This window comes from Acanthochromis polyacanthus, chromosome 5 (assembly GCF_021347895.1).
Source record: "Acanthochromis polyacanthus isolate Apoly-LR-REF ecotype Palm Island chromosome 5, KAUST_Apoly_ChrSc, whole genome shotgun sequence".
Lineage (NCBI taxonomy): Eukaryota > Metazoa > Chordata > Actinopteri > Pomacentridae > Acanthochromis > Acanthochromis polyacanthus.
The window spans coordinates 12,704,589-12,724,638 of NC_067117.1; the positions used below are offsets into that span (position 1 = coordinate 12,704,589).

General features: G+C 40.1%; 1 protein-coding gene across 1 annotated transcript; it reads left to right on the plus strand.

Annotated features, from left to right (window-relative positions):
- The first annotated feature begins 5,488 nt into the window (after positions 1-5,488).
- On the plus strand, positions 5,489-18,187 carry LOC110963724 (myosin heavy chain, fast skeletal muscle-like). The gene is made up of 39 exons (XM_051948409.1): positions 5,489-7,239; positions 7,594-7,737; positions 7,830-7,986; positions 8,081-8,108; positions 8,225-8,336; positions 8,462-8,554; positions 8,636-8,699; positions 8,807-8,905; positions 8,990-9,093; positions 9,202-9,340; positions 9,449-9,567; positions 9,677-9,826; positions 9,981-10,151; positions 10,243-10,549; positions 10,641-10,717; positions 10,790-10,877; positions 10,993-11,110; positions 11,207-11,330; positions 11,438-11,574; positions 11,968-12,223; positions 12,319-12,561; positions 12,651-12,827; positions 12,910-13,055; positions 13,148-13,238; positions 13,327-13,716; positions 13,796-13,922; positions 14,257-14,375; positions 14,466-14,662; positions 14,816-14,999; positions 15,082-15,247; positions 15,384-15,508; positions 15,829-16,137; positions 16,227-16,430; positions 16,511-16,636; positions 16,733-16,903; positions 17,047-17,151; positions 17,244-17,339; positions 17,500-17,631; positions 18,058-18,187. Exons 1-39 carry the CDS (start codon positions 6,991-6,993, stop codon positions 18,076-18,078), a joined length of 5,865 nt encoding a protein of 1,954 aa, XP_051804369.1. The 5' UTR covers positions 5,489-6,990; the 3' UTR covers positions 18,079-18,187.
- The last annotated feature ends 1,863 nt before the right edge of the window (positions 18,188-20,050 follow it).

The following is a 20,050-nucleotide window of genomic DNA, read 5'->3' on the forward strand; positions in this document are numbered from 1 at the left end:
TTTATAACTGAATTTTAAATGTAACAGTGAACTCACATCTTATGTGGGTGACCCCTCTTCTATTATAAAGGAAGCTAAGACCACCGAGGGTGTGATCGTTTCATATCAAAGGTTGTTCCACAATAAGACTTGAGGCAGTAACAAATGGCTGAGCTCTAAGAGCATTGCTGAGGAGACAGCTATATTTGTGTTTCTTCCTAATAAGCACACCCAGGAGCAGAAGAGATCAAGTATCACATTTTTATTGAATATATAGGCCTATTTTGTGGGGTGTGAAGTCCTCGGTATTTAACTCCTAATGCCCTCTCTCCTTCTTTGCCAGTCCAGTGTCATCTTTCAACAAGGAAAGAATGCAAACTACTACACATCATATAACACGATCCCCTCCTTGTCGCGTATGGGGAACAAACACTTGACTTAGGGGAAGGTCAAGCTACAATCCTGGCCTTGTCTTCAGTTCATCTGTCAGGACACACAGCACAACAAGACCATTTAAAGAAAGGGTTTAAAAATACATCTGTGCCCTTGAGACAACACAAGTGCCTGTCTCGAAAGACCTGGAGACACACAGCTAATCACCTGTTCACTGCAGATTCCACATTGGACAATAGAAAGTTTACTGTCATGCAAACATATAAACCTTTATGAAGCAGAATGTTTAGGACTTCAAAAGCTTCCCCGCCGTGTCATGTGAGGCACGAGAATAGGTGATTTACTGCGGTCAAAAACATCAGAAATGTTCCTGGTGTCAGACGCTGACAGTTAACTTGTCAACAGCAGCAGGTTGACCTTAACAAAAAGCTATTTGACTTTTGCTGTCAAAAACAGAACAGTGAAAGAGCTACAAAAAAGTTTAAATTGAATATGGGAGAGGAAAATGGATTAACAAAGGAGGTTAGGGTAAAGAAATAGGTTAAAGCATTGTTACTGTATGTTTCATTGATAGGCATTTGATGTGAAATGGTTTATATGTGCAAACCTGGGGGATCGAAGTAAAACAAATTACATTATCAGACTGGCAAACAAGTTTTTCCTGTGTACAACATTTTTTGGCACCCCCTAAAGAAGTTTGGAAGAATTGAGAACAAATATATATATGTATGTATTTGAAATCAATTTTGTTGTTGGGTTTTCATACTTTAGCATACTAGACATTTTTTTTGTTTATGAAGTGGTCAAAAATAAAAGGAAATGCACAGATTTCTGTCAAGAAATATGACACTGACTTATTGACTTTACTGTATTGATAATAATAGTCAGTTTTTAACTATAAAAAATCTTGTAAAGATTACAGTGAAGTAAAATGAAAGAATGACATATTGATAGTAGGGTCGACTCAAACTGTCATTTCATATTTTGCACTACTGAATTTATCATTATAGTTCTGTATTGCATCGTTTGAGCCATTTCTGCTGCTGCAGCTATTGGCGGTAAATGATTGCCAGCACTGTACACTACACACGTGGACAAAATTGTTGGTACCCCTCAGTTAAAGAAGGAAAAACCCACAATTCTCACTGAAATCACTTGAAACTCACAAAAGTAACAATAAATAAAAATTTATTGAAAATTAAATAATCAAAATCAGCCATCACTTTTGAATTGTTGATTAACATAATTATTTAAAAAAACAAACTAATGAAATAGGGCTGGACAAAAATGATGGTACCCATAACTTAATATTTTGTTGCACAACCTTTTGAGGCAATCACTGCAATTAAACGATTTCTGTATTTGTCAATGAGCGTTCTGCAGCTGTCAACAGGTATTTTGGCCCACTCCTCATGAGCAAACAGCTCCAGTTGTCTCAGGTTTGATGGGTGTCTTCTCCAAATGGCATGTTTCAGCTCCTTCCACATATGTTCAATGGGATTCAGATCTGGGCTCATAGAAGGCCACTTTAGAATAGTCCAACGCTTTTCTCTCAGCCATTCTTGGGTGTTTTTGGCTGTGTGTTTTGGATCGTTGTCCTGTTGGAAGACCCATGACCTGCGACTGAGACCAAGCTTTCTGACACTAGGCAGCACATTTCTCTCCAGAATGCCTTGATAGTCTTCAGATTTCATCGTACCTTGCACACTTTCAAGACACCCTGTGCCAGATGCAGCAAAGCAGCCCCAAAACATTACTGAGCCTCCTCCATGTTTCACCGTAGGGACAGTGTTCTTTTCTTCGTATGCTTGGTTTTTGAGTCTATGAACATAGAGTTGATGTGCCTTACCAAAAAGCTCCAGTTTGGTCTCATCTGTCCAAAGGACATTCTCCCAGAAGCTTTGTGGCTTGTCAACATGCATTTTTGCAAATTCCAGTCTGGCTTTTTTATGAGTTTTTTTCAGCAGTGGTGTCCTCCTTGGTCGTCTCCCATGAAGTCCACTTTGGCTCAAACAACGACGAATGGTGCGATCTGACACTGATGTACCTTGGCCTTGGAGTTCACCTTTAATTTCTTTGGAGGTTGCTCTGGGCTCTTTGGATACAATTCCAACGATCCGTCTCTTCAATTTGTCATCAATTTTCCTCTTGCGGCCACGTCCAGGGAGGTTGGCTACTGTCCCGTGGGTCTTGAACTTCTGAATAATATGAGCCACTGTTGTCACAGGAACTTCAAGCTGTTTAGAGATGGTCTTATAGCCTTTACCTTTAAGATGTTTGTCTATAATTTTTTTTCGGATGTCCTGGGACAATTCTCTCCTTCGCTTTCTGTTGTCCATGTTCAGTGTGGTACACACCTTTTCACCAAACAGCAGGGTGACTACTTGTCTCCCTTTAAATAGGCAGACTGACTGATTATGAGTTTGGAAACACCTGTGATGTCAATGAAATGACACACCTGAGTTAATCATGTCACTCTGGTCAAATAGTTTTCAATCTTTTATAGAGGTACCATCATTTTTGTCCAGGCCTGTTTCATTAGTTTGTTTTTTTAAATAATTATGTTAATCAACAATTCAAAAGTGATGGCTGTTTTTGATTATTTAATTTTCAATAAATTTTTATTTATTGTTACTTTTGTGAGTTTCAAGTGATTTCAGTGAGAATTGTGGGTTTTTCCTTCTTTAACTGAGGGGTACCAAGAATTTTGTCCACGTGTGTATATGCCGTTTCTACTAAATGATGAACAAAGAAATTTAATTAGGCTGCATGGGAGATTTTCTCTTTTTAAGTTCTTTTTTGCCTTCAGCTCATTTTTGCGTTAGTTTGCTCATCTTTAAGGCATATTTAGGAATCCTGGTATAAGGTATCTAAAACAAAGACATTTTATCAAATCAGTTAGATAGAAAATGACATTAATTCCTTCGACGGGTTTCTTTACATCAGTAAGTGTCAGACAAACTATAGGGGTTTTACATCTAGTGCAGCAAACCTGTTGTGGCAAAAAATACTTTCACTTGGTCAAAACAGTTTTAAAACGGCCTCTTTTTGAAAATATATGAACAAACAAATCTAATAACTCCCTTCTTGATGAAGACCTGCTAGTACCTACAGTATATCATATTCCAAGTGCCTAGAAAGTTGAAGCCCTTTGACCTCCAGCCAGACGGCCCCATTAGATGGAGATTTCTGTCATCAGTTTGCTCTCGAGGATTATAACCCCTTTGTCTACAACAACAAAAATATAACATCTGAGTCTTTACCTCACTAAATATTTGGCATTCTGTAGTTTCATAAGAGTGCCATGAGCCTTTAGGCCTAAATATGTGTTGAAATGAAGGTGAAACCAAACCTCAGACTGCATTCGAGCACTGTAAGTAAGGGATTAATGGAAACCCCACGCTGTTTCCTCTTCATACGAATACCAAGAACAACGTATAGACATGGCAACAGCTGTTTTTGAACCATAGTGGCTTGATTGTTGATCATCATTTTATACACATAATTCATTGGTAAATTTTGCTCATATTGTTGTTTTATTTATATGTTGAACTGTGAAGAAAGTTTGGGTTCTTAAAAAACATACATACACTAAAAATGACACCAAGAAACATTATCATAATGTTCACAGAGCTGCTTCCAAACAAATAACACGGCCTGACTTCACTGGGTAATCCAAGTTTACCTTTATTTGCATTGTGCAGTTTCACACCAAGAAAAAGTCCTTTCAGGGTAATAATGCATCCAGACAGAAGAATCATACAGCACTACATTACAGCAGAAAAAATGAGCAAGAAGGAACAGTGCAGAATAAGATATTAATAAATGACTCAGCCTGTAGACTTGGATGGAAAGTAATATGTGTAAAAATAGAAGAAGGCTCTCTACAATCGTCACCTGTCCGTTCCTTGCTGCAGTCTAATCAACCCAATACGTCCAGAGAGCTGAATTTATTTCACAGTGATGGTTAGTGCTGGAATTCTTTGGGATAATATTTCATTAGTCTAAAAACAGAACTGCTGTTTCAAGAATATCTGGCAAAATTAGTTATCCTCTTTTAGCACCATTCTCTGCAGCATACGTCTATGTTATGCTATGTATTATGTAGTACACTTACATGTAATAACATGACATAAGTCGGAGAGCACAGACCTTAACTGAGGCCAAGAGTCTGTTCATTTGTGATATGTGTTTTCACAACCTTAACCAGAGCTGTACCAAAACTTAATGGCTTCTTCATTAGCCAGCGTTTCATGAAAACCAGCGTGGTAGCTTTTGTGTAATCCTGTTGACAAACGGATGGACAAAAAAACGGCGATGAGAACATAACCTCAGAATCAGAGACAACAAACATGATCAACACAGAAAACGTACATGTTTAGCATCCGTAAGCAGCATACAGACCTTTAACATATGATGCATAACACCAAATCAAATATAAGGACTTTATTCATGTACAGTATCTTTGAACAATTCTAAGTTGTTCTATGAAGACTTATTTTTGGAATTACAACGGGTTCACTAGATTTTCATTTATTATCTGCTCATACATCAGTTGTGGAGTTGTGGGAGCCCGCAGGAAGAGTTATAGTAGTTGACAAATGCATTCATATTAAATTAGATACCTGTTAAATGTACATCTAACTTATTACATATATAAATACAGCTTATAATGTTAATAGGAGTTACAATTTCATCACATTAACTTATACGTGAACCAAGATATCCACCCTTGGTTGTTCTAATGAGACACTGTGTTGAGCATTGTGTTCATTCAAAAACAGAGAACTTTTAGAAATTTTCATGTTCCAAAATGCTTCAAACCAAAAGTGCCTTTTGATTGACTTTTGTGTCAAGAGAATTCCAAAGCAAATGTCATCCACATGTATTTGACATTTGTTTTTTTCCGGATATTTATTTCTAGTTCAGAGAAAATTAAAGTACTATAAATATGAATATTGTTCTCCTTTCTGTTGTCCTTTATCCCTCGCTGAACAAATCTAATTAAGTTTGGGATTTCATAAAACGCAGCGCTCCGTGCGTGTTTCTGCTATCATGAGGTATCATCATTTTCACAAGTTCTTAGACTAGCAACTGGTAGGCCCATTTCTGCTCCTTTGTCACAGGAAAGACTTGCAAGGCTTCTGCAACAGAATGCCAGTGACACATGAGAGCTTCTCCACGGCTAAACTCAAATCCTCTGCAGTGCCAAGGTGCATTAAGGAGATTATTGTAAAGACCGAAACAATGCCTGAACTTCAGTAATGTATACGCTTGCCAGAACAATATTTACACAAGCTTAAAAAATGCTGCTTTGTGAGTGTCTTGATCTATTTATACGCTTTTAAAATCTGTCTCGATTCTACCGGTGTTCGTGTGACTCTGTTACGCTTCCAGTAGAACAGTTTACAATAGGACAATTGCGTTATGTCTTCTTCTTCTTTCACATACCATGTTCTGTGGACCTTAAGGACACTGTGGTTTCTGTTTTCAGCTAAATAGTATTTTAATGAATAACAAGGGAAAACAACACTAGCTGTGTATGTATGTTTTAGTTTGTAAAGTTAATCTGGTAATGAGACCAGTGAGCAGCATTTGCCACTGCAATGCACTAATGGACCATAAACTCATTCAAACAGTCTTAGGAATATTTACTATTTAAATTCTTGCCATCGACTAAAATGTGTCTCTGTGGACAAATAATTCTGAAAAGAAAAGTAGCTGTGTGATAAACTGCTTATGGAGGTCAGCGACAAAGGATGCCAGAGATCAGAATGGGTGGCAAAAATACTCAAGTAAAACTGCATGACCAAATAAAGGAGATCATTTCTGCTGAGTGAACACTCTTCTCTCTATATAAGAAGGAAGGCTGGACTCCTCCAAGGACTGCCAGGCCACCAGTCAAGGTGAGTGAGTTACAGACTTTTATTAGCAGGAGGAAAGCCAGCAGCTTAATGAACAATGCAGGGCATGACCACTTACTGCCAGAGACAGAGCAGTTGTTTTTATGCCAGGACCTCACTCCACTGCAAGCTCATTTTTACTACGGAATAGCTTAATTACAGTTATTAATTTGAGCTATTTGTGTTTCTTTCTTCAGAACGCTCATAAGACCATCGACAGCTGTTCTCTTGAAGGGAGGGAAGAAGGTAATAAATCGCTCACTGTTTCCTTTTGTCATTTTTAATCTGTAGCTGTGTTTATGGCATAAATATAACTTTGATTTATGACTTCCTAAATGTTGATTAAAACTTACCTTGTGTGGAATCATAAACAAATCAATTAGCATAATTAAATTCACAAATCTCACTTCATTAATATGTGTTCATCTTTAGATGGAAAAGAGAAATTGTCTCTTTGGTTTTGTATCACTACCTCTGAAGTCATCTAAGGGACACATTATAACAAAGATTTTATAGGAAATCAAATACACATTTAACAAACATGTCTCTGCTACAAAATGTTGTTAATGCAATCCAGCTAAAACATAAAGCAATTCTTTCTGTTCTGCGTTTGAGTGAAACATTCATTACATCATTAACAGTATTTTTCTTTTATTCAGTAGTGAGGGATCGTGAATGCTGACGGCAATTTGATGGAGAATAGTGACTGAAATTAATGACATCTGTCTTGTCTTTACCTGCTTGCAGTAAGCTAGTCACCATGAGTGGGGACTCGGAAATGGAGTGTTTTGGTGCGGCGGCCATTTACCTCCGCAAGCCAGAAAGAGAGCGAATTGAGGCTCAAAACACTCCTTTTGATGCTAAAACCGCCTATTTTGTTAGTGAGCCCGGTGAGATGTACCTCAAAGGGAAACTAACTAAGAGAGAGGGCGGCAAAGCCACCGTGGATACTCTGTGTGGAAAGGTAAGATGGCACTTAAATTTATAGTTTACAGCATTTTTAATTTTACAGTGAAAACTGCTGTCCAAGCAGAACAATTGCACTGATCCTGATGTGCTGCCATTCAACGTTGAATGTAGGACTGTATGATTTTCGCTATGTTGTGGTGAAAAAAATAAGACTTAGGCTTAAAATGTCACTTAAATTCATGTAACAGTTAATGAATTCAGTGCTTGTCTTTTGTTTTTTGGCTCCACAATGTTTCTCTGAATGTAAAACTTTAATTTTTTAACCTTTAGACTGTAGTATACATAATATTAAGAGGTGACCACCTCAGTTTGTCCATCGATACTGAATACACTCATTTCTTTATGTCAGACTATCACTGTCAAAGACACTGAAGTCTTCCCCATGAACCCTCCGAAGTTCGATAAGATTGAGGACATGGCCATGATGACCCACCTCAGTGAGCCTGCTGTGCTGTATAACCTCAAAGAGCGTTATGCAGCATGGATGATCTACGTGAGTTTGACCTGAACATCACATCAGTGCATAAAAGAGGATGATGACTGCAGAAAACTGAGAGTCACGAACGATGTTCTCTGTCTCCACAGACCTACTCAGGGCTGTTCTGCGTCACTGTGAACCCCTACAAGTGGCTCCCAGTGTATGATGCAGGGGTGGTTGCGGGATACAGGGGCAAAAAGAGGATTGAGGCTCCACCCCACATCTTCTCCATCTCTGATAACGCCTATCAGTTCATGCTCCAAGGTCTTAATCACTGTGAAAGCTATTATGTATTCAGAAATACGGCTGTGAAATTTCAGAACTCCTGACAAAGATCTATCATTTCAATGTCTTACAGATAGAGAAAACCAGTCCATCCTGATTACGTAAGTATGAGCAAATTTTACATGTTTAGGTATTTCCATAAGGTCAGTCAACGGTTTGCTCAGTTCGTGAAAACAAGATGGTTCTCGTGCTAACTGAGCTGTTTTTATGCCTCAAGCGGAGAATCTGGTGCAGGAAAGACTGTTAACACCAAACGTGTCATCCAGTACTTTGCGACAATCGCAGTGGCTGGAGGAAAAAAAGCTGAGGCAGTTCCTGGAAAAATGCAGGTAAATGATCACATCTGCTCTGAGGGTAAAGTGTCAGTCAGGCTCATGCAGACATATTGAACATGATCGTAGAACATCAGGTATTCAGCACTTATTTTTCCTCCTGATTATTTTTCTGAATGAAGGGGTCGCTGGAAGACCAAATCATTGCAGCCAACCCACTGCTGGAGGCCTATGGTAATGCCAAAACAGTGAGGAATGACAACTCTTCCCGCTTTGTAAGTGTTTGTTCACTAAGTTTTAACAACATAAAAAAGGAAGATTTTTTTTGGTCTAATTCACATTTGTTTTTGGAATAGGGTAAATTCATCAGAATTCATTTCGGAACAACTGGGAAGTTGGCCTCAGCAGATATTGAAACATGTAAGGCTAGGACTAATGAAGCTGATGTCTCATTGTATTTCTGCACCTTTAGTTTATGGAGCAACTGCAGACTTCTTGCTCTTACACTGCTTTGCTGTGTTCTATAGATCTGCTGGAGAAGTCTCGAGTGACATTCCAGCTGTCTGCTGAGAGGAGTTACCACATCTTCTATCAGCTCATGACAGGCCACAAACCTGAGCTAATAGGTATGAGATTACTAAATTATTCATGGATTCTCTTCAATTTGGTGTATATTCTAGTATAGTAAAATGTTTTTTTTCTTTCATCAGAGGCTCTTCTCATCACCACCAACCCTTATGACTATCACATGATCAGTCAGGGTGAAATCACTGTCAAGAGTATCAATGACATTGAAGAATTCATTGCTACTGATGTAAGAAAACAACCAAATACACAGTATTATAAAAATCTGCCCTTATGAGTGTCTTAATTTATCAGGCTTTATCAAAATGATGAATTTTGTTTCTTTGAATGTATGCAGACTGCTATTGACATCCTGGGCTTCACTGGAGAGGAGAAGGTCAGCATTTACAAGTTGACTGGAGCTGTGATGCATCATGGAAATATGAAGTTCAAGCAGAAACAGAGGGAGGAGCAGGCTGAGCCTGATGGCACTGAGGGTACACTTAACTTTTATGTGCACATTTGAAAACTTCCTCTGCAACAGATTCCTTCCTTTCTCTACAGAATCTGAACTGCCTTACTCAATTTTCTTTCTTTTTTTTCAGTTGCGGATAAAATCTCATACCTCATGGGTCTAAACTCAGCTGACTTGCTGAAAGCACTGTGCTACCCGAGAGTGAAAGTCGGAAATGAGTTTGTGACAAAGGGTCAGACTGTCCCACAGGTGAAATACTCTTATACTGTCCTGTGGTGCTCCAAAACCTCCTAATTAACCCCTGAAAGTTTGAATCATTTTTATTAAGTGATATGACAACATCCATCTGTGTATTCAGGTCAACAATGCTGTCATGGCTCTCTGCAAGTCTGTCTATGAGAAAATGTTCCTGTGGATGGTCGTCAGAATCAATGAGATGCTGGATACCAAACAGCCCAGACAATTCTTCATCGGTGTGCTCGACATTGCTGGCTTTGAGATCTTTGATGTAAGTTTGGGGATACAGTTAAATTTTGTTTGTTTGTTTGCTTTTATGTATAAAGAAATGGCCAAAAACCATTTTAATCATATTAAGCAAGTCGTATGGGTTTGATACAAATATATACTAAATTGCATTCCACTTTTCTCTTGTTAATATTCAGTTCAACAGCTTGGAGCAGCTGTGCATCAACTTCACCAATGAAAAACTGCAACAGTTTTTCAACCATCACATGTTTGTCCTGGAGCAAGAAGAGTACAAGAAAGAGGGAATTGAATGGGAGTTCATTGACTTTGGCATGGACTTGGCTGCCTGCATTGAGCTTATTGAGAAGGTGAGCAGCGTGCTGTTCTGTTTACTGACAAGCATAGAAACAATCTGATGACTTGAAAGTTTGGTTTAAAATAATCATTTCATCATGACAGCCAATGGGCATCTTCTCCATCCTTGAAGAGGAGTGCATGTTCCCCAAGGCAACAGACATGACCTTCAAGAACAAACTCTACGACCAGCATCTTGGAAAAAGCAAATCCTTTGAGAAGCCAAAACCGGCCAAAGGCAAAGCTGAGGCCCATTTCTCCCTGGTGCACTATGCCGGCACTGTTGACTACAATATTTTTGGCTGGTTGGACAAGAACAAGGACCCCCTGAATGACTCTGTGGTGCAGCTTTACCAGAAGTCTTCAACGAAGCTGTTGGCTCATCTGTATGCATCACATGCCTCAGCAGAAGGTAATGATTATCCACATTATTAGATATGAAAAATTCTATTTCTCTACTTACCTTGAATTGAATAATTACCCTGCCATTCTCCCACCAACAGCTGAGGGTGGCGGTGGAGGCAAGAAAGGTGGCAAGAAGAAGGGTGGCTCCTTCCAGACGGTGTCTGCTCTGTTCAGGGTAAGGTGTGAAAAAATAACCTAAGTGCTTCAGGCTGCATTTTGCTTATTTACTGACGATTTAATTCTTTAGGAGAATTTGGGCAAGCTGATGACCAATTTGAGGAGCACACATCCGCATTTTGTGCGCTGCTTGATTCCCAATGAATCAAAGACACCAGGTACCTGAAAAATCCTAGAATGACAGAAAAATGTCATAGTAATGTGCTTTGACTGCTGTGTTTATCATCGTATCATAACTTCTAACATGTGAGTTGATTTAACACTGTATCATAGGTCTCATGGAGAACTTCCTGGTCATCCACCAACTGAGGTGTAATGGTGTGTTGGAGGGCATCAGGATCTGCAGGAAAGGTTTCCCAAGCAGAATCCTCTATGGTGACTTCAAGCAGAGGTAGCAGGAATATCATCTTTACAGGCATTTAAAAGTGTTTTCTTAAAATCTTAGCAACACTCTGTCTAACTAAATGAATGAAATCTTTACTTTCAGATACAAAGTATTGAATGCCAGTGTCATCCCAGAGGGCCAGTTCATTGACAACAAGAAGGCCTCAGAGAAACTTCTGGGATCCATCAATGTGGACCATTCTCAGTACAAGTTCGGCCACACCAAGGTAGAGTAAGAAACACTTTGCTGGAAATGGCTGTTAAGAAAACAATACGAAACAAACTATCATAAGTCATTAATAACTTAAGAATAGTTTCAATTGTTGACTCGCAGGTGTTCTTCAAAGCCGGTCTGCTGGGAACCCTGGAGGAGATGAGAGATGAAAAACTTGCTGAGTTGGTCACAATGACTCAGGCTGTCTGCAGAGGCTTCCTCATGAGATGCGAGTTTGTCAAGATGATGGAGAGGAGGTAAATTGTCTGTCTGTTACTGTTAGGCCCCACCTCTCCAGAGGTAAGGGAAGTAACAAAGATAACACTCAGGTGGAAACTGTTTCACCAAATTTGATATTGGTTTGTTTAAAGGTACGTAATTAACACACATTAAATAACAGCTTTAACAGAAGGAGTAACTGCAACAAATATCTTAATTGGTAGCAGTTTGTGGCCCCTGATTTATAGGGACTCGCATCCAGATTTGTACAAGCTGCAACAAAGGTTAATCCCACAGCATGAGAAGCAGCGTACAGCCCAGGGTTGTAGTAGTTGTTGCTGCTGTCAGAATTTCAAAGCATTTTTTTTCAAGGCTGTAAATTTTCCTATACAATGAACATTTACCAACAACTGTTTTCTTTTTCTTATCAGAGAGGCTATTTTCTCCATCCAGTACAACATCCGTTCATTCATGAATGTCAAAACCTGGCCATGGATGAAGCTGTACTTCAAGATTAAACCTCTGCTGAAGAGTGCAGAGACTGAGAAGGAGATGGCCCAAATGAAAGAAGACTTTGAAAAGACCAAAGATGATCTAACAAAGGCTCTGTCGAAGAAGAAAGAACTTGAAGAAAAAATGGTTTCTCTGCTGCAGGAGAAGAATGACTTACTATTGCAAGTGCAGTCTGTGAGTTTGATCACCACATTGCATGCACTTGTCGACAAATTATGCTGTTTGAAATGATTAGTTTGATGAAGTAACAAACTTACCTTCACTTTTAGGAAGGTGAAAACCTCGCTGATGCAGAGGAAAGGTGTGAGGGGCTCATTAAAGCTAAAATCCAGCTCGAGGCTAAACTCAAAGAGACAGCTGAGAGACTGGAGGATGAGGAGGAAATCAATGCTGAGCTGACTGCAAAGAAGAGGAAGCTGGAGGACGAGTGCTCTGAGTTAAAGAAAGACATCGATGACTTGGAGCTCACCCTGGCCAAAGTGGAAAAGGAGAAACATGCCACTGAGAACAAGGTTATAAGACTTGTTTTGAATAAGATGATATTTTTATAAGGCATAGATAAAAGCTTGGTGTTGCCTCAAATTAATGTCAACTTTTATAGGTCAAAAACCTTACAGAGGAAATGACTTCTCAAGATGAGACCATTGCCAAACTGACCAAAGAGAAGAAAGCCCTCCAAGAGGCTCATCAGCAGACCCTCGATGACCTGCAAGCAGAGGAAGACAAAGTCAACACTCTGACGAAGGCCAAGACCAAGCTGGAGCAGCAAGTGGATGATGTGAGTATTCCAAAATACATTTGAAAATACCAACTATAGACTAAAAACCTTTTCTTAAACTATGAATCATCTATGTCCACAGCTTGAAGGTTCTCTGGAGCAAGAAAAGAAGCTCCGTATGGACCTTGAGCGAGCCAAAAGGAAGCTTGAAGGTGATCTTAAACTGGCCCAGGAGTCCATCATGGATCTGGAGAATGACAAGCAGCAGTCTGAAGAGAAAATCAAGAAGTAAGGATAAGAATGCATCTGTCCATAAACAGTAAAACAGGCTTGACTAAAGCAAAACTTTAATATTGCCCGAACTCCTTTCCTCCCTCAAGAAAAGACTTTGAGATCAGTCAGCTCCTGAGTAAGATCGAGGATGAGCAGTCTCTTGGAATGCAGCTACAGAAAAAGATAAAGGAGCTCCAGGTATAATTAGAAACATCAGTTGTAGCTACAGAACATTGAAATATCTTCAACAATTTAACATTTCCACTCAAACCTTCTGTTTTGTTAGGCTCGTATTGAGGAGCTGGAGGAGGAGATCGAGGCTGAGCGAGCTGCTCGGGCCAAGGTGGAGAAGCAGAGGTCTGATCTCTCCAGGGAACTTGAGGAGATCAGTGAGAGGCTGGAAGAAGCTGGAGGAGCAACTGCGGCTCAGATTGAGATGAACAAGAAGCGTGAGGCCGAGTTTCAGAAGCTGCGTCGTGATCTCGAAGAGTCCACCCTGCAGCATGAAGCCACCGCTGCAACTCTCCGCAAGAAGCAGGCTGACAGTGTGGCAGAGCTGGGAGAACAGATTGATAACCTCCAGAGAGTCAAACAGAAGCTGGAGAAAGAGAAAAGCGAATACAAAATGGAGATCGATGACCTCAGCAGTAACATGGAGGCTATCGCTAAAGCCAAGGTGAGAGTGCTACATTTTCATGAGGTGAAAATAAATTGTATTCTTTTTCTTTTCACTCATAGATGCTTTTTATCATCAGGGAAACCTTGAAAAGATGTGCAGGACATTAGAAGATCAGCTGAGTGAGCTCAAATCCAAGAATGATGAGAATGTTCGTCAGCTGAATGATATTGGTGCACAGAAAGCACGGCTTCAAACTGAAAACGGTAAGAACCTCACTTTACAAGTTCTTTGTTCTTTGCCAAATCTGCATCACTTACAGGTGTGTCCTAAATGTGGCAAAGCACCACCAGTAGCAAGATCTCAAGCTGTACTCTTTAGTTTCTAGGCTGTTTTTGTATGCAGCATAGGACATTTTTACAGACACAGTTTACATCTTGTAAGTGCAAAATAGAGAGATGTGTTGTTTCAGACCGTCGTCTTAGGGTTACAGCATAGTAAACACACAAGTTTAAGGTTTAGAGTATTTGAATTTCTTCTTTTCAGTTGAAAAATAGGCATCATTAATCCATTAATGTGCTAATTAATACCTTTGATTAGGTGAATTTACACGTCAGCTGGAGGAGAAAGAAGCTCTTGTTTCTCAGCTGACCAGAGGCAAACAGGCTTACACTCAGCAGATTGAAGAGCTCAAGAGGCACATAGAGGAGGAAGTTAAGGTAACCGTCTATTAAAACAGCAAGCTAATCACAGTGACAACGGCTGTTTGATGGTGTCTAAGATTTGTCTGGCTCTCATTTGGCTTACAGGCCAAGAACGCCCTGGCTCATGCTGTTCAATCAGCTCGTCATGACTGCGACCTGCTCAGAGAGCAGTTTGAGGAGGAGCAGGAGGCCAAAGCTGAGCTGCAGCGTTCCATGTCCAAGGCTAACAGTGAGGTGGCTCAGTGGAGAACCAAATATGAGACTGATGCTATTCAGCGCACTGAGGAGCTGGAGGAGGCAAAGTAAGTTTTCAGATTAACTTAGCATGAACGCTACCAATGACAAATTCAGGAACTGAAAACACTATCTTGTTTAGAGATGTAGAGTGGAATTAAGTCTAACATTGTTTGATTGTCTGGCATTAATTCTGTGACTCCTGATAATCTTTTTTGCAGGAAAAAGCTTGCCCAGCGTCTTCAGGATGCAGAGGAATCCATCGAGGCTGTGAATGCAAAATGTGCCTCTCTGGAAAAGACTAAACAGAGACTGCAGGGTGAAGTGGAGGACCTGATGATCGATGTGGAGAGAGCTAACGCTCTGGCTGCTAACCTTGACAAGAAGCAAAGGAACTTTGACAAGGTACAGTATTTTGTGTACAGCCACAGTAAACTTTGTGACAGTATATAAAAAAAAATCAAAACTTAGTTTTCTGTACCTTTAGGTTCTTGCAGAGTGGAAGCAGAAGTATGAAGAGAGCCAGGCTGAGCTTGAGGGAGCTCAAAAGGAGGCTCGCTCACTAAGCACTGAGCTGTTTAAAATGAAAAACTCCTATGAAGAAGCTCTGGACCACCTGGAGACCCTGAAGAGAGAGAACAAGAACCTGCAACGTAAGACAGCTGTTCATGATGTTGATGAGTCATTTCTTTTACCAAAACAATGGAACAGAGGTTATGTTTGTTGATTATTTAATTACTAAATCTGACATTTTTTATGCCTTTGCAATGATGATCTACCGCAAAACAGAGGAGATCTCAGACCTGAGTGAGCAGCTTGGCGAGACCGGTAAGACAATCCATGAGCTTGAGAAGGGAAAGAAGACAGTGGAAAGTGAGAAGACAGAAATCCAAACTGCTTTGGAGGAGGCTGAGGTAAAGCTGAACTCTACCTGCTAATGCATAGTTACAGTGAGAACAGAACTACTTTTTCCAAATGCAATTAAATGTTATTGGCAATATAAAGACTAGGTGCATGATCTAAAATACTTTAAAAGATGAATTGTACAGTTTATAACCTTGATTCTGTTGACACATTTGAAAAAATAAACAGAGTTTTACAGGATATCTCTGTGAGACTTATCCTGCAAAGGTGTTAGACATGAACAATTTTTCTTCAGCATGACTCAGTTTCTGTATTTTTTAATAAAAAGATGTTATTCGCTGTGGCTGATAAAGGTTACACTTGTTCATAGGCTACCCTGGAACATGAAGAGTCTAAGATTCTCCGTGTTCAACTTGAACTCACCCAAGTCAAGAGTGAAGTTGACAGGAAACTTGCAGAGAAGGACGAGGAGATGGAGCAAATCAAGAGGAACAGCCAGAGAGTGATTGATTCCATGCAGAGCACTCTGGATGCTGAAGTCAGGAGCAGGAATGATGCCCTGAGAATCAAGAAGAAGATGGAGGGAGACCTCAATGAGATGGAGATTCAGCTGAGCCATGCCAACCGCCAGGCAGCTGAAGCCCAGAAACAGCTGAGAAATGTGCAGGGACAGCTTAAGGTACAAACACAAAGATTTGGGACAGAGTTTCAGCTCTCTAAAAGCAGCTGAAAGCCTTTGCTGATATCTTTCGATGTTTTGCAATCCAGGATGCCCAGTTGCACCTTGATGAAGCCATTAGAAGTCAGGATGAAATGAAGGAACAGGTTGCAATGGTGGAGCGCAGGAACAACCTGATGCTGGCTGAGATTGAAGAGCTGAGAACTGCCCTGGAGCAGACTGAGAGAGGCCGTAAGATCGCTGAGCAGGAGCTGGTGGATGCCAGCGAGCGCGTGGGACTGCTGCACTCTCAGGTAGTCTTTAAGGCTAAAAAATGTAGCTGTTATTCTTTAGTTGAACACAGGACATTTCATTGTGGCTTCTTTTATAATAGAATACCAGCCTCATCAATACAAAGAAGAAGTTGGAGGCAGACCTTGTCCAGATCCAAGGTGAAGTGGAAGATTCTGTCCAGGAAGCAAGAAATGCTGAAGACAAAGCCAAGAAGGCCATCACTGATGTGAGTCATCCTGATGCATGCCGTTGCAGTAGACATTTCTCCACCAAATAAAGCATTCTGATAGCTGAGTCAATACAAATTCTTTAAAATTTGCAGGCTGCCATGATGGCAGAAGAGCTGAAGAAGGAGCAGGACACCAGTGCTCACTTGGAGAGGATGAAGAAGAACCTGGAGGTGACGGTGAAGGACCTGCAGCACCGCCTTGATGAAGCTGAAAATCTGGCCATGAAGGGCGGCAAGAAGCAGCTCCAGAAACTGGAGGCTAGGGTATGTGTACTTTGTAAAAGTTCTTTTTTGTTTGCCGCTGCATTCCTTTACTGGGGAAAAGATAAATTTATTTGCCAGTGTGATCTCAACTTTTGTCAGCGTTAAACTCCCACTAATACACTCATGCACTGCTCATATGTCAGGTGCGCGAGCTTGAGGCTGAAGTTGAAGGTGAGCAGAGACGTGGAGCGGAGGCTGTCAAAGGTGTCCGCAAGTATGAGAGAAGAGTGAAGGAGCTCACCTATCAGGTAGGAAGCTGGTTTGTTTTCCATTTGAATGCTACAGTCTACTGCTGAAAGTACATGAAAAATTAATTTCTTCTCAATTAATGTGACCACAGACTGAGGAGGACAAGAAGAATGTCAGCAGACTCCAAGATCTGGTGGACAAACTGCAGCTGAAAGTTAAGGCCTACAAGAGACAGTCTGAGGAGGCGGTGAGTTACATGCATGCATCTTTACTTCAACTTTTCTCTATATTGTCTCATCCACAGTTGCTTGAAATCACATGGTAATTTTTACTGTTATTACCAGAATCACTGAGTCTTTACCATTCGTGTTCATGGATGTTAACTCAAGGGTTGAACTCTCTGACAGGAGGAGCAGGCCAACACTCACTTGTCGAGGCTCAGGAAGGTTCAGCACGAACTGGAGGAAGCTCAGGAGCGTGCCGACATCGCTGAGTCTCAGGTCAACAAGCTGAGGGCAAAGAGTCGGGAAATTGGAAAAGTAAGTCATGCATAAAACTCAAGCATTAACCTTCATCAACATAACAGATTTAATGAGTTACATTAACACACGACTGGGTTAAGCTAAACTTTATTGGTCCCTTACTGGAGAAATCTACTGGTAAAGCAGCTAGATAATAATGAAGTATAGTAAAAAACAAGACTTATCATATAAGATGATATTGTGGACCATATGCACACCTTTCACATGTACAGGTGTAGAATAATGCACAAAAAGCAATAAAGATAACTTGTTTGTGCACTTCGTTATAAAGGGAATCAGTGTTACATTGTGTTGCTGTGTGTGGATTTGAATTCAAGTTTGATCTTAAATAGTCCAAATGAAAGCTAATGACAGAATTTTGTCTCTGACATCAGTCCTCTCACAGGCCAAAGGTCATTTATTATGTTTTTCTGTGTCTTTCAGGCAAAGGAGGCTGAAGAATAAGTTGTCTCCTCTATGAGAGAACCGAATGAGAATCATAAAATATGATCTTTCATTGATATTCTCTCCTTAAATGTTGTAGATCTACATTCAATAAATTATTTTGCCAGTGTGCTGCCGTTAAAGTTTTCTTTGTACCACACAAACAAAATACTACCAGCTGGCTGAAAGAAAAGACAAGCATGCATAGTTTTTGATCTCTTCACAGTCTTTGTTGTCGCGTTTTGGTGCTCCGCTGCTCAGACTGGATTGAGAATCTACATCAAAAACACACAAAAACAGAATTAGGCCATCAATATTCATGTTACTACATGCTTTCAACCTTTTTCATCATGTTCTTATGACATTTATTTAGTGGGTTTGGCAGTGTTGCGATTAGCACTGTTGCCTCTCTGTAAGAAGGATTTGCATGTCGTCTCCAATATAGTCTGCAGACATTCATGGAAGGTTAATCAGTGATTCTAAATTGGCTGGGGTGTGAGAATGAGCATGTACAGTTGTCTGTCTTTTTATTTTAGTCCTGTGATGGAATGATGATTTGTCCAGGGAGTCTCTTGTCTCTCACCCAATGTCAGCTGATATAGACTCCATGCCCTCTACAGGATGTGTAGAACTACATTAGTTTATAAGGCAGAGACAGCATTAAAGCCACAGTGGAAAAATATGCACAGGATAAAGTGACAATATGCATGAAATCCTTAGTTAAAACATTTCAGGCATGTGAACCTTCATCACATTTTTATGACCAAAATGTTTTGTTTTTGTGATGAGACAAAACCAACAGTTTTGATGCTTTAGGAAATATTCCACCTTGTTAACATGCCAATATCGTTTTGTTTAATATGCTGGAAGAAACATGATGAACAAAACAAGCAGTCAACACCATGGCGAAGCATTTGACAGTGTAAAAAACAGATTCAGATCAACCCCGTTAAGTTACAGATTTGGGTTTTCTGTGTCCTTATTCTTCCTCAGAATCGGTTTCTGGTCTGAACATGTGTGACTGAATTACTCCAGTATTACAACTGGAATGAAAGAGATTACATCCATGGAAGAAGAAGCTTCTAAATACATAACTTTGATTCCCAGAGAAGAGTTTGTAGAGGTTTAATTAATAACCAGAGAGGGAATTTAACTTCTGGAGGTCTTGTCAGCTGGATGAAGACTTATTTAAACTTATAGAAAACTGGTGGCTTCACTGTAAACCTTTGAAAACAAAACCACATTGCCTTAACCTAAGCACAGTACATTTCTGCCTGCGCTAAAGTGTTCAACACATGATTTTTAACGATCATAGCTCCCATAAATCAACTCGAACAGACCAAGTGTGGTAAATACAGCATCTTCTTTTGACATTAATCATTTGAAGTGGGCTGTGTTGCATCGCTGCTCTGCCTGACAGCAAAGAATGAAAAACAAATTACAGAAATCCTTTGGGGCAAAGCATTCAACAAGTGTTTCATCTTTAGGGAGCTTTTTCATTAACATAGTAAAAAGTGACAGCGGCCTCCTCCCACTGCTAATCTTGCTGCACCTGTCTACCCCTGAATATATGTGAGTCAGACACTTTATAATCCTGCGTTATTGCTGGAGGTCCCTCGTCACTGCAGTCACAAGAGGCAGCCTTTTATGAGTTCTTGTCTGCTGCGTTTTGTCTCTTTTTATTTCTTATGTAGAAATAATAGCCCACAGCCAAATGTGATGCATTACAAGATATTTATCTTAAACCCTGTTTAAGCTTAAACTCTGCTCTGAGCCCCTGATAAGGAACTATATCACACAAAAAAACACACTGCAACAGCCACTGAATCTCTCCATCGGTCTACTTCTACAACACCTGGTTAGTCATCAGCCCACTCAGTTGACAGAATCTCAGATTTCGAAGGACAAAAAGTAAAGAGGTAAAATTTTTAGCAGATTTAACAGCATTAAGCGCAACTAACAGAACATTATTGCACAGTTTAAATCAGACATG

Coding starts and splice junctions, on each gene's coding strand:
- LOC110963724 (XM_051948409.1), top strand. CDS start 6,991: ATGACATCTGTCTTGTCTTTACCTGCTTGCAGTAAGCTAGTCACCATG. Junction 11,111..11,206: donor TATGGTGACTTCAAGCAGAG/GTAGCAGGAATA, acceptor CTTTACTTTCAG/ATACAAAGTATTGAATGCCA. Junction 16,904..17,046: donor TCCAGAAACTGGAGGCTAGG/GTATGTGTACTT, acceptor CTCATATGTCAG/GTGCGCGAGCTTGAGGCTGA.